Source organism: Magallana gigas, chromosome 7 (assembly GCF_963853765.1).
Source record: "Magallana gigas chromosome 7, xbMagGiga1.1, whole genome shotgun sequence".
NCBI classification, from domain to species: Eukaryota; Metazoa; Mollusca; class Bivalvia; order Ostreida; family Ostreidae; genus Magallana; species Magallana gigas.
The window spans coordinates 20,773,296-20,790,920 of NC_088859.1; the positions used below are offsets into that span (position 1 = coordinate 20,773,296).

Here is a 17,625-nt window from a genome sequence, read left to right on the forward strand (position 1 = left end):
ACCATGTATTTATTCATGAATGAATTTCATTCAGCTCTCTTTTCATTGATGTAAGGGTATTTGTTGTCATGAAAATATGGCCGACGAGGAGGAACAGGAACCAAATGAAACGTCAGAGAATGTCGAATTCCAAACCGAGCGCTCGGTCAGACAAGCCAAAAAGAATGCAAGACTTACTCAAATTATCCTCAAGAATGAAAGAAATGCCACAACAAGACTTGTATGAGCAAATTTCATTTTTTCTTTTTGTTGAGTTCTTAATCCGATAACAGTTACAACAGTGTACAATGTGACAATGTCATATGTTTGGATAATGGGGAGGGTTTTAACGCGAAATATACCATCGATTGATCTGTCATGTATGCAGATAATACAACAAGCACTTAAACTGTTAAATGCATGTATAGAATATATGTACATTTTGTGTATTTTTATGGAGGTTAGGATGAACTACTACTTTATATTTTCTACTATTAACCCAAACAGTAACATGCCATAGTTAATACCAGGATTAGGTTTTTGATCCCCATTTCATTCTCTTGTTTGATTTTTACAGTTGTTCAATACTGATCGGGAGAAAAGCAATCTGATGTTATCTGATAAACACAAACCCAAAATTGAATTATGGAATATCAAATTTCAAAATATGTTTTGAACACATTTAGTCACTGGTCAGACCAGTTCGAATACCGGCACCTGATAGCTCAGTTTGTGGAGCACCTGACTAGAGATTCAGGAGGCCCGTGTTTGAATCCCAGTCCGTCATTATCTCTCCCATCCCTTTACATTTGGTGCCGTGACCAACCTCTGGAACTGACAGGTTAACTCCTGCAAGGGGAAGAGCCTGGGGTGATCTTTGAGGGCGAAGATCGTTTATGGGGGGAGAAATGTGACGGTCAGACAGGTTTGAATATCTGCCCCAGATAGGCCAGCTCAGTTGGTAGAGAACTCGTCTAGAGATTCAGGGGGCCAGAGTTTGAATCCCAGTCTTTTTGCTTCTGTAAAAAGTTAGAGTGAAAAACAATTATGTGTCAATGACGATATCTTAAATATTTTCCCCTTTATCTATTTCAATTGCACTTCTTTTACAGGTATGTGTATTTTTTATTTAAAATCATCCAAATATGCTGCATAAATATATTGGGACAGGCTATAGTAAAGCTATAATTATGAAGATGTACTTGATTTGCATAGAAATGCATTAACATTTTCATTTTTTTTATCATTTAAAGGTTTCTGGAATTTTAAAGAAAGCAGCAAATGAAAGAACAACAGAAGAAATAGATATTTTAGCCAAATCTCCAGAACTAACATTAAGATTACAGAAATTAGCAAAGAAAAGAGATGCAGCAAAATCAAGACATCTTGAGGTAAAACTCTATCCAATGAATAAAAATGATTACAGTTACAGTAATTGTAAATGGTATGCTAGTAGTAAAACAAATCTAAATGAACTGTTCGACTTCCTTATGCATTTGTTATTGTATGTTTTAAAAAAAGGGTAAGTGAAATTCTGTGTAAAATATTTACTGAATGAAGCCATTGAAAATTTTTAGATTACAATATAAGTTTTGACATTGATACGTTATCATATAAAGATTATGAAATTTAAAACAGGTTGAGGATCCAGAGGATGAGTTACAGTACAAGTGCCAACAACTTGCTGAAGCCATTAGAACCTCAAACAGTGTAGTTGTTTACACAGGTGCTGGAATAAGCACTGTAAGTAGAGCACCTACATCCCTACTTTTTGTATTCTTTAAAATTTTGATTTGATCCACCAGTATTTTCTTGTGTACTTGACCTCAATTTGGATGTTGTATGATATTATGGAATGGGCATACATATTGCTAATATGTACAAGTACCACAGTTACACATGCATTTTATGTGTGCAAGTACCAGTGCTTTTTTGTGGGGTTTTTTATGAGTGCATACATTGTATGTTTCCTTTCTAGGCTGCCTCTATTCCTGACTACAGAGGACCAAATGGGATATGGACATTGCTACAGAAAGGACAGCAGCCAGAGTAAGCTATGATACATATTGGAACATTCTTATAGCGATGAATCTTCATACAATTACAACTCTTTAAAACATTAAAATGTGAAGATAAGGGTAACAAGTGTTTGGTTACTTGCCAACCAATTAGCATTTTGTTGTAAGATTTTGGATTTACTCTGTGTATTTAGAACTTACTCATGTATTGTTCATGAAAACTTTCAGAGCCCAAGACCTAAGTGATGCTGAGCCTACCATCACCCATATGTGCATTACCCAACTTTACAGAAATGGCCATGTATGTTCATGCTTAAAAAATTCTGTACTTAATTGAATATTTTGTTGTGTTGTTAGTTCCTATAAATAGAATCTGTATCTTTTTAGGGTCTTTGCATAATAAATAATCAGATAGAGGCAAATTTATTTCTTAATTGGATTGAGGTTAATTTTGTTCCAAATCTGCTGCAGGTAAAGCATGTTGTCTCCCAAAACTGTGATGGCCTCCATCTGCGTAGTGGATTTCCCAGGAAATTCCTATCAGAGGTGCATGGAAACATGTATATTGAGGTATGTGTGAAAGTTTTGACTCATTCATAGCATATACTCACAGAAAATGTTAAAAATATTTTTTCAGCTTTCGTTGTGGTAAAATTGTTATTGATCAAGAAAATTTCATCTTTGCCATATGTAAAACTCTTTGTGTCATCATTAATGAACAGGAATTGGCCTATCTTTTATTGAAAAATCACAATTGTAAGAAGTTTCAAAGTAGGATACTATTATTTAAGAATGATATAAAACATAAAAGAAGAAAAAAATACATTTATTGAATTTAATTTTTTAAATACTTTCCTAGGTATGCAATCACTGTAAGCCTCAATCTGAGTATATTCGTCTGTTTGACGTCACTGAGAAAACAGGAGTTAGACGACACAGCACTGATCGGTCATGCCACAGCTGCGGGAAACCATTGAAGGACACCATTGTTCATTTCGGGGAAAAGGGTGGGCTGAAATCTCCATATAGGTGGAAGGAGGCTGCAAAAGCTGCCAATAACTGTGATATTATTCTTTGTCTGGGAACCAGTTTAAAAGTAAGAACTTAATCAATTCTATGGCTTGCAATAGATAGAAATTCTTACAGGAGCAATTTTTGTTTAGTATACATGTTTATTTAGCATAAAATACTTTTGTGTCCAAATACGTTGGAGCTTTAGAATATTTAGATTGAAGAATTTGTTCTGACATAACAATTTACAATTAGAATTCTATAACAATTTTGTAGATATTTTTGTCTGACATACCAATTTACAATTTGAATTCTATAACAATTTTGTAGATCTTAAAGAAGTATCCATGTTTGTGGTGTATGGATAGGAGACTTCAAAAACGTCCTAAACTGTACATAGTGAATCTCCAGTGGACTCCTAAAGATGACACAGCAACTCTGAAAATAAATGGTATGAATGCCTCCAATATTTTTTATTGTACAGTCACATTCATTTACATGTACATTGTGCATGAACCTTATATTTATTTTTTCTCTGTTTTACACAATGGTCATTTTGATTTTGTCTATTTTTAAGGTCGCTGTGATGATGTCATGAGAAGAATTTTTGAGATACTTCGAATACCTCTCCCATCATACAACAGGTACTTGTCGTTCTTGTTTCTGTAATATTCTGCATGTAGTCTTTTTTTGTTACATTATTTCATGTTTGCTGTCATTTTTCATTTATCATCATGTTTGTTGCTATATTTGAAGAGTGGAAGATCCTATTTTCACCACCTACTCACCTCTCCGACGAAATGAAAAACTTTCTACTTCAAAGAAAATACTCAAAGTACCAATTATCATTCAAAGGAGGAAGAACAGACGGCCGCAGAAAAAGGAAATGAACACTGTTGATGTGCCAAAAGAAGAACCACTGAAGCAGGAAATGTCTGTTGACCCAGTGACCCCTGTTGACCCTTTGACTGTGAACTGCACAGTGACAAGAACAGGTCATGTTCAACAACCCATGTCCCCTGCAGGCTCTGGGACCAGACCTTCCCCGTTACTTAACCCCAACAACTACTTGTTCCCTCCTACCCCTCCTTTCATGAATGGAACTAGTCAACTACCATTCATGCAACAGGTTTTTAATATCAATGCACTATTACTTGCCGCAAATCTTCAACGTATGTCTGGTCAATTTTCAAGCAGTGCTTGTGAGAAGTGTAGGATAAGACTAGATCCTAATTGTCAGTGTGCTAGAACTTTGCCTCAGGGACTAGGAGGACCCTTTCCAGGATTTCCTCCCTTTCTTCCATTCCTGCCACAACCGGCATTGCTGGATCAATTCAGGATGGGCATGCCATCTGTCTTGCCCCTGTGGCATCCTCCTCCTCAGGGAATGTATCAGACTCCTTCTACAAGTAGTAGTACTTGTAGCACACCCTCTTATAGGGTGCAGACTGTGCTAAATGACCATTGCTACCTCAACAAAGCTCAAATGCAAAAATTGTCTCCTCAAAGTAACGCATCATCTGCACCTGTCTCACCCATACATTCACCGAAACAGAACAAAGTCAAGCAAACCAAGTCTTCCTGCAACGAGAAATTAAACCTCAGGAGCAAGGTGTTGGAATCCCCCAAGTCTTCCCTCAAACAAAGTCGGACTTATACTTCTTCGGTGAGGTTTTCTTTAGAGAGTCCTAGTTCCAGTGAAGAGGATGAAAAAGACTGTCTTCGGCTGAACTTGTCAGATCCAGGCATCAAAAGGGAAAATTCTGACTCGCCACTAGATAAAGAGGACCTTAGCGATGACAAATCAAAAATTGCTGTGATAGCAAACGACAACTTGACCTTTGGTAGATCCGTTTCTGAACAAATCCTCAACAATAAGACTGAAGGTGAGGAACCAGAGGTTCCAAGTCGGAAACGCAAAATTGTAAGAAGTACCTCAGTACCAGGATGGTTCGGAAAGGGCCTGAATTTAAAAAAGAAAAGAAGATTTTAAGCAGTGGAGCTGTTATTAGTCAAGTGGACATTTTTTAATGTTTTGCATTTTTTGATTGAATTTTGTTTTTTTGTCAGCTACTATACATTTCATGCAGGTGCAATATTTCCCCCCTTTCAAAAATGAAGTATATTTTTGCTTATCACTCTGGGTAATTTGGATATTTCACAACATGATCTCATGATAATTTTTTGGTATGAAGACTGATGTTCGTGGACTTAGTCAATCAAGAGAAGAAGATATTTATGTACCATTTTGTATGCATGCATTGTACTTTTGACCTTTTTTTCATGTACATTTTCTTTCTTGTTGTAGATGTATTTAAACAAATTTGTTGCTTTTGTAGTGAAATTTTTGAATGGTTTTGGGTCACACTGGCATTTTTTTCCTGTGTGCACGATGGTATTTAAATAGGCCAATTCAGCAGATGCTGGGTTTTTCACTTAACCTTTTAAAATTACTGGATTCGCTACTAATGCTGAGTTTGTGTTATAAAATCTTCAACAGAAATACACATTAAACCTTTAGAACAACATAATAGTAGTTCTGAAAAATTATTCTCCTCAACTGCTGTTAGAAAACTATATAATCTTAAAAATCTATGTACTGATATTTAAATATGTACACATCCAAATCATTCCAGTTTTAAATTCAAAGATACAGGTACATGTAGTTTATTTTGATTTCACATATTATTTTTACATATCATTTAAAGGCCTGAGTGAGTCTAGCTCACTTGAAAGTCAGGTGAGCTTTTTTGAATAGAATCTATTCATTTGTTGGTTTTCAACAATAATTCTTTTATTTTTGAAGTGAATGTTGGAGGGGTGATAAAGAAATACAGTGTATTTCTTCATTTATTTCCCAGAACCATACATACTTTAAAGCAATATGAGCTGTATTTTTTAGAATTTTATTTTGATGCAAAAACCTGCTAGTATGATAAGTCTGGATATAACTTAAACTTTTATGATAAATAAGGTTTGAAAAAAAAATCATTAATTTTTGTCAAAGGAAATATTTTTCTTCTAAGGAATATATAGCAAATCAATTTTTGTACAGGACGACAGTAATTCAATTTTGCTCCAAATAAGGCTTCTTAACAGCCTTTTCCACAAAAATATGGCTAACAGAAACTTTAAAACCATGATATTTTTGTCATTTTATTAGAAAAAAACATTTAAGTAAAAAAAAAAATTCAACATGAAAAATGCAGATCATATTTCTTTAAATCAGTATTTGATTTTATAGAGCTGAATTTTTAATTTGAAAAAATATATTTTTGTCTGTTGATCAAAGCTACCTTCTTGTTTAAACTCTGAAATGATACAAAACATTCTTAGATTTTTTTTTTTCAATTAAAAGTAAACCCTTCAATATCTTATTGAATATTTCTAAAGATATAGAAACTTGTTTATTGTTTTGGCAATTAAAAACAATAAATAATCAAAATTTCTACCTAGGAACTCCCAGAAAAATTCATTGTTCTCTGTGTTTCATCATTAATTATAGGAATTTGCAAATCAAAGCTTTTCCCAAATGCACAAAAAGAGAGCGTAAGTATTTGATGCAAGGTTGGCATGCATATAAGTTGTCCTTTTGGCCAGTAGAACAAATTTGTTTACTATATGTATTTTTACTTTCACTTTTTTGTCCTGTTGAAGGAGTTTGTAGTGTCTTTTATTCTGTGTCAAGTAATGTTTATGGGTGACAGACATCACAAATCATGATTTAATTTAATAATGATGAGTTTTGTTGACTTTTAATTTTTGGAAATAGAAATAAAAAAAAAAAACCTTGAGTATGGTCTCTGTATGGAGTTATGTCTCTTTTTTTTTAAAGAAAGATTTTTAAAAAAAACAACTTTATACTTGCTTGTCTTGCAAGACTGGTACTTTCCAACTTGATTATGGAATAGCTGACTAAATGATGTGGACACTCCTGCTTGCATATGGTATATATATCAAGCTCATCTTGTCTTACTCGGTAAATATATAACATGTAAAAGTACATGACCGTTTGCATCCAATGCAATTATTGCAGTCGGAGATTTGCCCTCGGCTGCCATAGAGACACGGAATTCATGACGAGGCATACCGAAAGTTTAAAAATTTAACCAACATAATAAATCATTGTCTATTTGAGACGAGCTTGTGTTCAACAGGCACGGATTATAATCAAATTTTCGATTCGGGGTTTTTGGGACTCGCACCTTCTTAGCAGACTTTTCTTGGTAGGGACACACATGCGTAAACGCCAATTCGTCTAGCTTTTCTAAAGAAGTTCTAGCCCACTCAATTCGTATAAGATTGTGAAAAAGTCAATATAAAGATTTATAAGACTTGGGTCTAAGAAACCAAATTGACATGTTTAATTATGCATACACGTCTTGGATAAGAGAAGAAATATATAAAACGCAACAATTTGCCCTTTAAGATTATTGGTCGTATCACTATTACTACCATTATTTATTTGGTGTATGCTGAATGTGTTTGTATGTTGCCATGCATTTTTTTTTTCCAGATTTGCTCTATAAATTATAAAGATAAACAATGTTTATATATATATATTCCTTGCTTCTTTGGGACTCTTGAAAATATGCGTTAAACATGTTGTCGTAAATATACAGGCGATATCAGAAAAGCGTGTTATTTATCATAAATGGACGAGTGACTTCATGCATACGTAAAGACGGAATCAGGTGTCGTTGTACATGGAAGTCGTCAGGATGCCATGGGTATCCACCGACCGTCGGTTTTTCCGATGTGTGGGACAGGGTCCACTGAATCATTGACATTTTATTAAAATCGATATCTCAAATTTCTTTAAATGTGATTGATGAAGAGTGAAAATTGCTGCATGATCACCCGTGGATGAACTTGCGTCAATATTCAATGGGGGAAACAATCAAACAATGCATTTAAAGGTTTTGATCGAAAAGCAATACATTAGAGCCCGTCCTTGATTCGTATTATGATTTGTTATACTTTCATGTTAAATACTGAAATCTGATTGGTTAAGACGCAGTTAATAATATTTACTATTACCCTCAGCGTTAGCAACGCACTTGGCAACGGGTAACATTAAAAAATGTTACATGCGCGAAAATTATGCGCGTACGGTTCGCTGTAGAATTCACGTTATTCCTATATAAAAGCAGTAAAATTTTCTTAAAAATTTTAAAAAAGACATTCAGTATAACAAAATAAATAGTGCCTGTTTGGGAGGATAACAGTTGAAATTGACACCCCTCGAAAACCATTGTCAACCTCCGCTTCGCGTCGGTTGACAATGGTTTTCTCGGGGTGTCAATTTCAACTGTTACCCTCCCAAACAGGCACTATTTATATATTAGCACCTCTAATTGATGTAGAAGATGGTTTTTTTTTACTTTTATATTGACATAGTGATGTATAGTTTTTGTTAATTAATAAATGATAATAATTTATTCGCTACCCCTAGACCATTCAAAGATTATGAAATTACTAGTTTTAAATAAAAAGTAAAGGTGTGTGAAATTTCAAATTTTTTCGTTAGGTTGGTTTTAACTGAGGTATAATTTGTGAATTTTTTTAAAATATTTTCTTATTCACCCCCCCCCCCCCCGGGTCAACCTTCAAACAATGGTATTAAATATCAAATCGAGAATTACATGTAATAAAACTTATTTCTTGCAGCAACATCACAGTGAAATGATTTTGATTTCCCAACGTAAATAATATACATATAAAAGACTTATGCTGTTTTGACAACTTAAAACGTTCTACCCACAGTGGTATATATTTTTCTTATCAGCCGCCAGTGTCCAAACAATGACAATTCTGACTCTTTCAAGGGGTTCGGGGAGATTTAAATGTGCGCCGAACTTGACGAGATTCAATCAGTTCTGCGCTAGTGCCATTCGATCACCAGGATGTTTAATTCTTTAAATGTACACGTAAGTCTTAAGATCGAGTTGTGTATATGCAGTTGATCGAAGGAACATGGCTCCACTACGATCTGTGGTGCTGTTAATAGTGTTCACGGGGATACGATCGGAAAGTGAGTACTTTACAGTCATTTACATGTATATTATTCTGTTGTTACGTATACACGAGTTCAGTTGCAGTGAGAGAAAGAGGTTGGGGGAGGGGGAGAGTTGTCTTAAGGATCATCACTGAAATCTGATCTTTCCTCACTTTTTCTTAGAAAGAAAGATTTCGATGTAAACCCTACTTACTTTTACCAATTCCGTGTATTTTTTTTTTCACAGTCGTATATATTGTTAGCCAGTATATTCATTCTGTTGTAAACGAACATATACACGAGTTGAGTTGGAGTGAGGAAAAAGAGGGGTGCCATTTAGGATCATCACTGAAATCCGATCTTTTTTTCACATTTCTTAGAAATATATATTAAGCTGCGATGTTAAACATTATTTATTTATAAATCTTACGAATACTAACTATAAGTCAAATAAACTCATGTATGTTATCTTTAACATTTCTTTTATTGTTTGTACATGTAAAATATAGTTTTTACTGGAGTGTTTTAATTCCCCTTATTCGCTTGTATACCCAGTAAATGAAAAGGCTTACATAAAAGGAGAGAAAGAAAAATAGGACGCTGTAGAAAAAGAAGAATACGCTATATATTGAAAATTTCTGACAATGAGATTTAAAGTTTATGTTGTTTATTATTTTCAGTGTAAGTAAATTACCGGAGCAGAACATTTCCATAAAATATGTAAAGGCCTCGTTCTCCAAGAACAATTCGATCACCACTAATTGATTTCAATCAATTTGGGTGCGATACGCCGAGTTTTTCTCACTGGTTTACCAGTTTATAGATTTGAGTTTTTGTTGGTAAGCGATTTGCACAAACATCCCCAGGGGATAGATATATTTTCGGGACTCAAAGTTCATTACAGGATTTTAAACTGACCAATTTCTTACGTCAACACCAGCAATACAATGTAATTTGTCCCCTTTCACATTCTCTCTTTTCTTTCTTCGTGAAGTTCTTTGCCGTGGTTTGTTTTCATCTTTAAATGGCATTTCTTGGATTAGAGTGTGATTCCTTTGACCACCCATTGTCCTGATAGAAAGTGATATATTTGAACTAATTCTGCAGGTATTCATACCTGCATTTACCTATACCTTTCACTACATGCTGCACATCTGCCCATGTCACCATAAGTCTCTATACATTTATTTGATTTTAAAAAGTAGATAAGAGTTAGTTACTATAATAATTGTAATTAGTTGTCAGTTAAATTTTGATTTTTTTTAAAATACATACTTAGCCTTTTTGTTCACCAAATTGGACTTGTTATCGGTTAAGTGGATAAGGACCCATAGTTCCAAATTGTTATAAATATTTATTTTGAATATATTTAAATCACGCTTTAAACGGAAATATGAAGTTAATCAAATCGAATGAAATCATAGTTTAAACTGATAATATGTAAACTTTAAATGTAACTTATATGTCGTTTAAACAGTTGAATTTTGATTCTTCGTTTAATGGCATTTGATTTTGCAAAACATTGATTTTTAGATAAACGCTATTTAATGTTTACTTAAAAAACCACATGCAGGCACATGTAAATTGTATATACATGTATTTTGTTTACATATAGCATATATTTTAAGAGCTCTTTTTGCTCGATCATTGTGTTTTCAACTAGTTAACAATACTTGAAAATGGTGTTATTAACATAATGCATTATGTACACATATCTCAAAGGAAATGAGATTTTGTCATTAATTGAATAAACTGTAAGGGTAAATCAGCACATCAAAAGAATAACAAATGAAACATATAAATCCAGAAACCAATATTCTCTCTCTCTCTCTCTCTCTCTCTCTCTCTCTCTCTCTCTCTCTCTCTCTCTCTCTCTCTCTCTCTCTCTCTCTCTCATTTTGACTTTCCAAACTATAAACGTTTCTGTTATTCTGTTTGTTTCAGAGACCATTTTCGACGCAGATTCATTCACAGTGGTAGATCCCTCAACGATCAGCGATCCAACCGAATATGAGGATCCAACAAATTGCGGTGCGGATCAAAAAATTATTCATTACTCATAACAATGAACGTTTTCTTTCGTTTGATTTTAGGATTTAGGATTTTAGAGATAACTATTTTTCTTTATGTTTATCGATTTTTTTAAATTCTAATATCTAGGGAGCAAGTTATACAGTATGGCCGTTGAAAAGGATAAGAACATGGCGGTGAGCATTCGAGTGGCGGACTTCAATAAAAAAAATGCGGACTATTTTCGGGCCCATCCGTCCCTAGCTTTGTGTCTGCAAAAAGTTTTCTCAAGAGTGTACGACGTCACAAAAGAAAAGGTAACATTCTTAAAATATGTTGATCATATTCACCCATTATATAGCATTGACAATTATTTTTTAAATAAAACTCTTTTTTGCAAACAACAAATACGTGTACATTTATTTAAATTTATACACTTATATTTAATCGTTTTACTGTTACAGCTTAAAATCGAAAATGGATACGAAACTAATACGGTGGCAAGCAGTCATACCGATCCCGACAAGAGAAAATACCTCCGCAGCGGATGTGGTGCCGTCATATCGTATAGAACTTCCGGTGACATCAGCGAAATATCAAAGGCTGCTTTGAATTTATGTCCCATCATATTTGAAGTAAGTTTACCCCCCCCCCCCCCCAATATCATTATTTTAATTGTACTGATATTACCACATATATATTAGAGCTCTTTTTAAGTTTCTATTTATAGACTAGAAAAACTAAGATTTTACTTTCTTCAATACTAGTACCTTATATATATAGGCGTTCCGATATACATGTGTATGCTGATTGTTGATAAAACCGAAAAACTAAGTGTATAGCTGAAGATGTGTTAGCGAACAAAATGGAAATAATGCAATGATTTTAAAATAATACCTTAACCTTATCAACAGTTACTTCATGATAAAGTAATGTAAAATAATGATATCAACAGGAAAACCAAAGGGACATTGGTATTTATGTAGACTCCACCAAAGTCTTACTGTTTATGACGGGAGACATTACCGCCACTCCAGTATATCAAGGTGGTGGCCTTACATCGACAAGTGCACAAGCTCTTGTGAACGATGGGTTGGGTGAGTATCTCAAAAGTTGCTCCGGGTTTATTACCAGTTTTAAAAAAAAAACCTTCATTCAGTTTCGAATTGAAAAGTATCTAAAGAGGATGATTATGGGTCATTTTGAGATGAAGTGAAAAATAAAAATTGTTTCTTTTGGAAAAACAAACAGCTCCTAAAAGCATTCCGGATTGCAGCAATTTTCCGGAAATTTCCTCGGGAACAGAATATCCAACAGGGAAAACTGACCCCACGTCTGTTGTGGGGGTGGTAGACGAAGCTGTCACCCCGGCGATGGATACAGACGTTAGAAGGTTGGGATGATAACTTGACCATAGCCCCCAGCCCCCAGCCCCCAGCCCCAAGCCCTCATCCTAGCTATAAAAAAAATTGCTAATCACTCATCAGACATCTTTGTCTCAAGAATGAAAATCTAGCTACTCAGATATGTTTTTTGTTTGTTATACCCTTTATAAACTTAAATATTGCGATTGAACATTGCAGATTGGCTCAATATTTTGGAACGGATGTAGATTTCGCAGGATGTCAGCCTTATCCGGGAAATTTCCTGACTAACAGGTAAAGCAATGAAATCTAGAACATAATAAATATTTCTAAACAGAATGCATTCTTTCAAGTTGATAGAATTATATAAAAAAAACAACAAAAAACCACACACACACACACAAATCCATCTTGTTTCAGATGCCCAGTTCGCGTGATGAACCCACGACTTTTCAATGTCCTCGTCAATTTGAAAGCTTACGCGAAAAATGCCAATTTAGGCGGTCCAGGTTCGTTGCGTGATTAAATTCTCTACGGTATTAAACATATTATGTGATAATATCCAATATAATTATAATATCAGATACTAAGATATATATTTGATAAACAGGAGGCAAAATAACTGTGGATGAAGCTTGGAACGAGGGAACAGACTCTAGCAGTCTGCGAGCAGAAGGACGGATGATCAAAGTTAAGCTTTCTGCTGGAAACACAGCTGGGAACCTTGGAAAACTCGCCCAGTTGGCCATCTGTGCTAAAGCTGACCATGTTTCAAACTCAGGTAAGTAGAAAAAACAAAAAACACGAGTGTTGGAAGTAAATGCATACAGTTTATAAAGTTGTAAGGTAACAATTAATCTTTAAACAGGCTCTTACATTTTGATATCGGTGAAGAAACAGAAAGGAAGAAAAGAGGTCATGGTTAATTTCCCAAAAGCGAGTTTGGTGTCTGTTGAACCACCATCTTCCAAAGCGGAAGTGTACGCACTGCCCACAGAAATGATGGACGAGGAAGACCAATATCCACTATTCGACTCCAGCGGAAGAGTACGGTTTTATATTTTTGAAAATAAAATTCCATTATCGAATTTTTTTTTTTTGGGGGGGGGGGGTGGGGTGGGTGGGGGTGTTTTAATAATTTGCCAAAATTGCTTGTCGTACCGGTATTTGAACGATAAAAACGATTCTATGAAATTTCCAATGCATTCCGTACTATGTTACTTTTTTACAGTTGGATGTTCAAGTTAGTCAAGGGGCAACGCTTTCAAAATTCATGGCCAAGGACACCCAATTTCGCTATCTCCGTTTGGAGCCTGCCATTGCTCAGTGCTATTCTAAACTGATATACAATGAAAACAAGTGGCTAAACGCTTCCGGTAAAGAATACTTAGAATAATTGTTTTTTAAAGGAATTTCATAATCAATTAATCAATGCAACAACAGAATTTCTCTTTAATTCAATGAAACTCCCTACAATGTTTCTTTAACAACTTTCAGTAACCGGTATCCAATGTCCTCCCCATTTCAATATTTTGTATATATATTTTTTTTGTGTTAAGACCCACCAATTGATATCGACATTGTACGAGCCTTCATGTCTAACGAGGAGCAGAAGTCACTGATTCAGAGTTCCGACGAGCGCTACAACACCCACACTCTGGGTCAGGCACTGGAGCTGAGATACGCCAGCACCGTCCAGAATTCCACGTCAGTCTACAACAACGTCAGACTACTGAAAAAGATCGTGGACGTCTGCGGTCCAGTATTCCATAACTACGGCTTCAACATGAACCTCGGGTTATACCCCAAGTCTGTCTATGTCAGCATGGATGAGGATCAGTTCCTGTTTTGGTCCAGCTCCGAGTCACTGATCCCACAAGGGTTTACCGAGCAAGAGTTTGATCTGTACCTTGAGGCCAGAAGAGAGGCTGCACTACGTAAGATCTTGCGTATCTTAAAATTTTCGAAACTATGAATTTTGGAGTTTATACACAATTTTTGGAATTCTTCTTGAGAATTTTACCCATATGGATGAAAAATTTAATTTTTTTTTTTATGATTTATTTAAATTCAACAGAGTCGAGAATCGTAGACCCAGACGATCTGAAAGAAGCCTGTTTCGAACCGGCTGTGCCACAACGTCAACACATCCGTTACAAGTACAAGGAACCAAAAGCTATTCTGCGAAAGAGAAGGAGGAGGAGGCAGACAGCAGACGCGTGTGTGCCGTCTGATAGTACCGACTTCTGTACCTCCACCCTCAAACACAGGCAGGCCGTGGTGGATGAACTGTGGACCCTGATGTCCAAGAACAAACACATTTACCACGAACCAGAGAGTGAGGTGGAAGACGCACTGAAAGGATGCTTGTTGGCTTGTGGGACTTGTTTGGAAGGTACGTACAGCAGGGTGGTATTTATAACCATTTTAAGCCTTCCTTATTGTTATTCCTGTTTTGAAGTTCTTTTGTTGCATATATCTTATAAACACATTAATTCCCTACATTTTTGTTGTGTGCAAATACATGTAATTATCGAGTAAACGATAATAGGTTTTAGAGATGTTAATACGGCAAGGAATGGTTGATTTTTTTTTTAAAACGGCGGCTTCAAAAGCAATTTTTTTTATATCTCATTCAACTCTTCCAGTGATTGTTTTGATCTTCCTTTTATGATTAGGTCACATCTTTAAACCCTGAAATGAATTTTGAAGACTGATCGACCTTTACAATATTAACGTTTTTATCTTATCAACCTACTCCAAGCAAATTCTGATCAAATGTTTCCCATTAAGGCGCCATCTACGAGAAAAAATTAGAACACTGCAGCAACTTGATTCACTGGATGCCCTTTGACCTCATGAATGACCAAAAGGATATGACGAATTTCTTCGCACGAGACAATTTGGATACATTTGCCCTTGCATGTGAAGGCAGTGGTCATTGTTTATTGCGGGCACCCATCTTCTCTATTCTTGGTAAGTGTATTAAATTTCCGGATGTAAAAATAAGGACAACATTTTGATTATGATCAAAAGTTCTAAGCTTCGCGCATATTTCACTTTTAAAATAAGAGGCCTATTATACAACATTACTTACCTGAGCAACATATTCACTTAAGTAATTGAGTTCTAACTTTAAACAAAGTACATGTAGCTAAATAATTTTACTATAGTTTCAAATACAAATTTATACAACATTTAAATGTAAAATTCTTTTAATTAAACTGTTTTGCAGTCATTTGTTTTCATAAATTATAGTCTCTATTTTCTTCAGAAGAATTTTAAAATGAATTTCTTAGTAAAATCAAATCACTTTCCCTCAATTTGCCTCTGCATGACCATTCGGCATTGCGTTGTAAATAAACTTTAATATTTACATATTTCGGGCTTGATTGGATTTGATCACGCCCGATCTAAATTATCACCTCATAATACTCACAGAATGATTCCTTATTCCTCAAATAACCCTTGAACATGCTTGATTTAATAATTTAAAAAATAGTCTCTATTTTCACTTTTCATTTTATTTTTGACCAGTTAGTAAACTTTTACCATCGTTTTCTTCGGAGTTTAATTTTTAAATGCCCCTTCCCCGATTTTGGCCTCTCTCTGACCCATTCTGCTTTAATTGTGTACTAATAAAAGTGAAATGTAACTACTGCCAACAAAAAATATTACAGCTCCTAGCGTGAAACTTCGATATCGGCCAGACCCTGCCAGAAGTGTAATTGAGGACCTGTATTCCTCCGAGGAGAATCCCAGCCCCATGCTTTCGCTACTTGAGGAGTTGTATGCCATTCACGCTATTGGGGTCACCAAATTCTGGGTCAAGGACGAAAAGGAAATCAGTTCAATGAAGCTTGCCTTACAGGTATGTTTTTCTTGAAAAAATTGTTCCTTGACTATCATATTTCAAGGTAACAAATATAAAGATCATTTTAATAAAAAAAAATGAAAAATTGTCAAAATTGAACGTTTTTGCATGTATTTTACATGTATCGTTGTTCATAGGCAGCGCTGATGTACAACCCTGATGTCACAGAAGTCCACATCTACGTCACACAGTCCAACAGCAAGTCCCCCGTCCAGGGGGAAGTTGAGAAGTTCGTAAAGGAGTTTGCCCAGGGTGGCTGTCCCACGTATACCCGGGAAATTTTGTCGCCTTTCCGAATTATGGACCCGCCCCACAGTACGTTCACGATTATTAAGATTACTATACCTCTTGAAAAAAAGTGGAACTATCGCAATTTATTTTTAGCTAAAAATATTTTGTTGGCAAAAACATAGAGCCTTCCTGAAAGAGCTCGTGTATAGAGTATAGTACATTTGTTATAGAATATATAAACGTGGAAGTGTTTCAAAGTTTTTTCCGAATTTTTCACGACTTCAGTAATTTTTTAAACAAGGTACCGTAAATAGACTGTAAAGACAACTTTTGTAAATATTTTGATCTTGGGTTAAAAATACCATACTCAAAATTTTTTTAAATGGTTATCGCAAAACTTCACCCCGTAAAAATAACCATGTTGATTTACGCAAATTCACAATGCCTACGTATTTTCTTTACTATAACAATATATTGCAGGTGTAAGAAAAAGAAGTGCCTTGCTGCTAGGAAAAGGAAGCGAAGAGATGATGAGAAAAAGTCTCAGCCGAGAAATTGACGAATTTTCTCGAGAGGCCCCTTAGAGCCCCCCATGTAAACAAAGCTCTTTTTATAAACTTTTTCAAGCAAATTGTGATGAACTATGAGTATTATGATTATAAAATGGCATCAGATTGGTTGTATTTTGCTGAAACACGTGATAATAATTGTTATTCATTTGTTAAATCCAAAATATATTGGTTTTTTTAGTCGGAATTAATATAACAACAAAAAACCTTTCTCAGTAAAATGAAGATCGATGTCATTTTGAAATATTCAAACACTATAATTATGTTGACTGTATGTTTCTTGCATATTGTTATCTGTCTTCCTATTTTCTTAATACACAGTGTTAACTCTGTTTTAATTTTGATCAATCAATTGGGGTTTTGGGGAGTTTTATTGGGGGGGGGGGGGGGGGGTTTGGGGGGGGGGGTGGGGTGGGGGTGTTGTTTGTGGTCGTTTTTACATTTAAGATGTTGAGGCAAATCTGACTAAAAAGACTCATTTTTTCTTCCACAATCTTTATTCCACTTTCACATCCTTGTAAATTAAAAAAAAAAGACAGGAAAGCCTTTTATCACAAGTCATAAAATTTCA

At 35.0% G+C, this 17,625-nt stretch overlaps 2 protein-coding genes across 2 annotated transcripts; both read left to right on the forward strand.

Annotated features, from left to right (window-relative positions):
- Positions 1 to 44: 44 nt before the first annotated feature.
- LOC105335756 (uncharacterized) lies at positions 45 to 6,812 on the forward strand. The gene is made up of 10 exons (XM_011439827.4): positions 45 to 220; positions 1,233 to 1,370; positions 1,618 to 1,722; positions 1,958 to 2,028; positions 2,226 to 2,298; positions 2,469 to 2,567; positions 2,857 to 3,093; positions 3,339 to 3,459; positions 3,586 to 3,652; positions 3,765 to 6,812. Exons 1-10 carry the CDS (start codon positions 77 to 79, stop codon positions 4,999 to 5,001), a joined length of 2,292 nt encoding a protein of 763 aa, XP_011438129.2. The 5' UTR covers positions 45 to 76; the 3' UTR covers positions 5,002 to 6,812.
- Positions 6,813 to 8,883: 2,071 nt separating this feature from the next.
- On the forward strand, positions 8,884 to 17,386 carry LOC105335757 (uncharacterized). The gene is made up of 17 exons (XM_011439829.4): positions 8,884 to 9,042; positions 10,951 to 11,037; positions 11,167 to 11,333; positions 11,481 to 11,651; positions 11,972 to 12,113; positions 12,268 to 12,409; positions 12,600 to 12,674; positions 12,801 to 12,889; positions 12,991 to 13,161; positions 13,249 to 13,427; positions 13,612 to 13,756; positions 13,940 to 14,317; positions 14,458 to 14,775; positions 15,174 to 15,356; positions 16,061 to 16,251; positions 16,392 to 16,569; positions 16,966 to 17,386. Exons 1-17 carry the CDS (start codon positions 8,985 to 8,987, stop codon positions 17,067 to 17,069), a joined length of 2,778 nt encoding a protein of 925 aa, XP_011438131.3. The 5' UTR covers positions 8,884 to 8,984; the 3' UTR covers positions 17,070 to 17,386.
- The last annotated feature ends 239 nt before the right edge of the window (positions 17,387 to 17,625 follow it).